Source organism: Nestor notabilis, unplaced genomic scaffold (assembly GCF_000696875.1).
Source record: "Nestor notabilis isolate BGI_N333 unplaced genomic scaffold, ASM69687v1 Scaffold24844, whole genome shotgun sequence".
NCBI lineage: Eukaryota > Metazoa > Chordata > Aves > Psittaciformes > Psittacidae > Nestor > Nestor notabilis.
The window spans coordinates 1-2,759 of record NW_009927235.1 but is presented as its reverse complement, the minus strand read 5'-3'; the positions used below and the strand labels follow the sequence as shown (position 1 = coordinate 2,759).

At 52.5% G+C, this 2,759-nt stretch overlaps 1 protein-coding gene across 1 annotated transcript; it reads right to left on the bottom strand.

Moving 5' to 3' along the window:
- Positions 1-2,219, bottom strand: COPS7A (COP9 signalosome subunit 7A; the record flags this gene model as incomplete). Its single annotated transcript, XM_010013983.1, has 5 exons — positions 1-401; positions 718-869; positions 1,273-1,378; positions 1,853-2,055; positions 2,131-2,219. Coding segments are annotated over 5 exons (590 nt in total), but the record flags the coding sequence as incomplete, so codon positions are not given.
- Positions 2,220-2,759: the final 540 nt, after the last annotated feature.

The window sequence follows — 2,759 nt, the reverse complement described above, 5'->3', positions numbered from 1 at the left end:
TGATGCCCTGTGGGTGCAACAGTGACTGACACGGTTTTATGGCTCTTTAAATTGACCTGTCAGAAGACAGGGAGAGAGAAAGAGAGAAACACATGGCCGAGGCGATGGGGACTGGAATGGCAGGGGAAACAGCAACACATACAACTGGAAGCTTTGAGTGTGAAATGCTGTGATGAAAAGGAGGGAGACGCTGCCTGGAAAGTCAGTAAAGAAGATAGGAAAGAGAACAAACATGCAGGAGAATTAGCTGGCAAGATGGATCTCGGAGAAGAGCTAAGAAGCATCACACTTGGGACCTTTGTTACCCCTCCATCCCCCATATCTCTTCCTCTCACCCTCCCAGTTGCGAAGGGAGATCCAACTAGTTTGATTTAGACCAAATCTTCGCACTGCCCCGCAGCCTGCGGAGAGAGGAAAGAAAAAAATCAGGGTGGACACACAGGCTCATCCCCAACTTCCTTCTCTAAATGCACACACAGAGCAAAAGCAGAATGCAAGGAAGTCTTATAAACTCTGCTTCAGGTCAAGAGCTACACAGATTTCCCCTCAAGTGAGCAGAAGAAAAGCTCAGCTGGGACTACATCTCTGACCATTGCCTGTCCAGAAAGCAGACCCATGCAGTCAGCAGTCTCACCGCCCTGAAACAGGGCTCCCCTCAGCTCACCTCCTGCGCACACACTCACAGAGTGGCTCTGTTCATGTGCCCCAACTCCTCACCCTTTGGCTTTGGAAGTCTTCTTGCTGGCCTGGCGCTGGTTGGTGCCAGGGGCTGGCTCCCTGAGCTCTGTTAGGTGCTGTTCTGGGTCCTGGGACGTGGCTGCTGCAGCGGCGGCTGTTGTCACTTTAATGGTCTTCTTCAGGTTTGCCACCTGCAGCAGCAGAAAAAACAAGAACTGAAGAATTTCCCAAGGTATTTAGTTTGTTTTGTTGTGGTGTTTTTTTGTTTTAATTTGTTGGTGGGTTAATTTTTTTTTTTTGGGGTGGGGGGAAGGAGGGTTGGGTTGGTTTGTTTGGGGTTTCTTTGAGCCAAGTTCTGGAAATCAATGCTGCAAGCTCAGGTCAAACAAAAGAGCTAACAACTGCCCAGACCCCTGCACTGCAAAGGAATGTTAGGCTGATTCAGGACTCTTCTGCAGGCATGATGCCCTAGGCTGGTCTGGCCTAGGGAAAAGGTAATGCCTTACTTGAGCAAGGCCCATAACAACCACAGGGTACTGGTTCCAGTTAATTTAAAGTGAGGGACACTGGCTGCTCCCTCCTCATGCCACTCACCTCACTCTCTATCTGCTGCTTCAATGCCAGCTGCTGCTCTTTATGCTGGTTGGCCCGGCTAACCTGCTCCTCAATGCCCGACAAGACAACCTCACAGCCCTGGCACCTGCAGAGAAGATGTGCAACTGAACAGGCCAGGTAATTTACATGGCATAGAAAGAGATGTGAAAGATGGCAACTTTCAACTCTAGAGGCCAAGAAGACCAGGAGGTGTCAGCTTCCCCAGGCAGGGAGGACATGGGAGCAAGAGTCCAATGTGATAATGTGTGTAGTGACACTACTACCTGGGAGGGTGGCAGAGAACAACGCAACACTAGCTTAGGAACTGCAGGCTCAGACAGCACCCTGCCAGCAGCCAGGACTGTGCAATGGTTGCTGCAGTCTCGTCACCCCTCTAGCCACAGACAGAGGAATTTGGAAAACTACTGTTGGAAAATTACTTCCCATTGCAGTACGGGAAAGGGGACCGAGTAGATCACCTACAACAGTACCCCCCAGTGACACACAAAGGATCCGGGGAAGCCACCCAGCCACTCCTGCAACCTTTTTTGGGTGTTAGTATTGGGGGCTTCCTCCTCACCACTCCTGCAATGTGCGGGTGATGGTGCTTAGCTCCTCCCTCCGGATGTCCCTCCCAATGCTGTAATCCACCTCCAGGCGCTGGTTCCGCTGATCCAAGCTCCCTCGCAGCACATCTGCGTACACGGCCTCGATCACAAGGTCCTCCAGCTGCCGGACGTTCTTCAACTGTAACTGCTCCAGCAGCACTGAGTAGGGGATGCACTGTGGAAACACGGTGGTAACTAGCATGAGGTAATCCCAGTGGAAGGGGGAACTGGGGAAAAATAGGGCCACTACCTTGATCTTGGCAGCCAGAGTGACGACTGACAGGTGCCTCAGTTTGTTCTTCTGAGCCTCTGTCAAGGGAGGGAGGCTTGCTGCTTCAGCTATTGGCAGGGGAAAGAACAGGGTGTGAGAATTTATGCCTCTTTTTCCATTTCCCAGCTCTGCACAGAAGCATCTGCACCATACCTGTTTCTTAAAGCACCTGCACACCAATCCCCCAAGTGATGCTTCATCTTGCCAAGCCATCCCCATTAATTCTCTGCTCAAAAGACCTTTTCTGAGCAGCTTTCCCCCCCTCAACCCCAAGGCATCCACTCTAGCTGTCTCATGCCTTATTTACATGGGTCCGTGCATCCCAGAGGATACCCAAGTCCTTCCCCTTGCCCCTCAAAAATGTCTTTGTCAAGACGTTCGTTGAAACTCCCCACTCCGCTGGCAAACGGCAGCACTAATTACTGCCAGTGCTATCAATTACTCCTCCAGTGGTCCGTGCGTGTGCCGGGCCGTAGTGCTGGAGGCACGGCCCTGCCTGCAAAGGGAGCAGGTTGGGTGAGATCCTACCACGGCCCGTGGCTCTGGCTCGGTTTCCGCACCGAGGGACCACGACCCGGGGAGGGGTGAACCGCGCTGTGTCCCCGCCG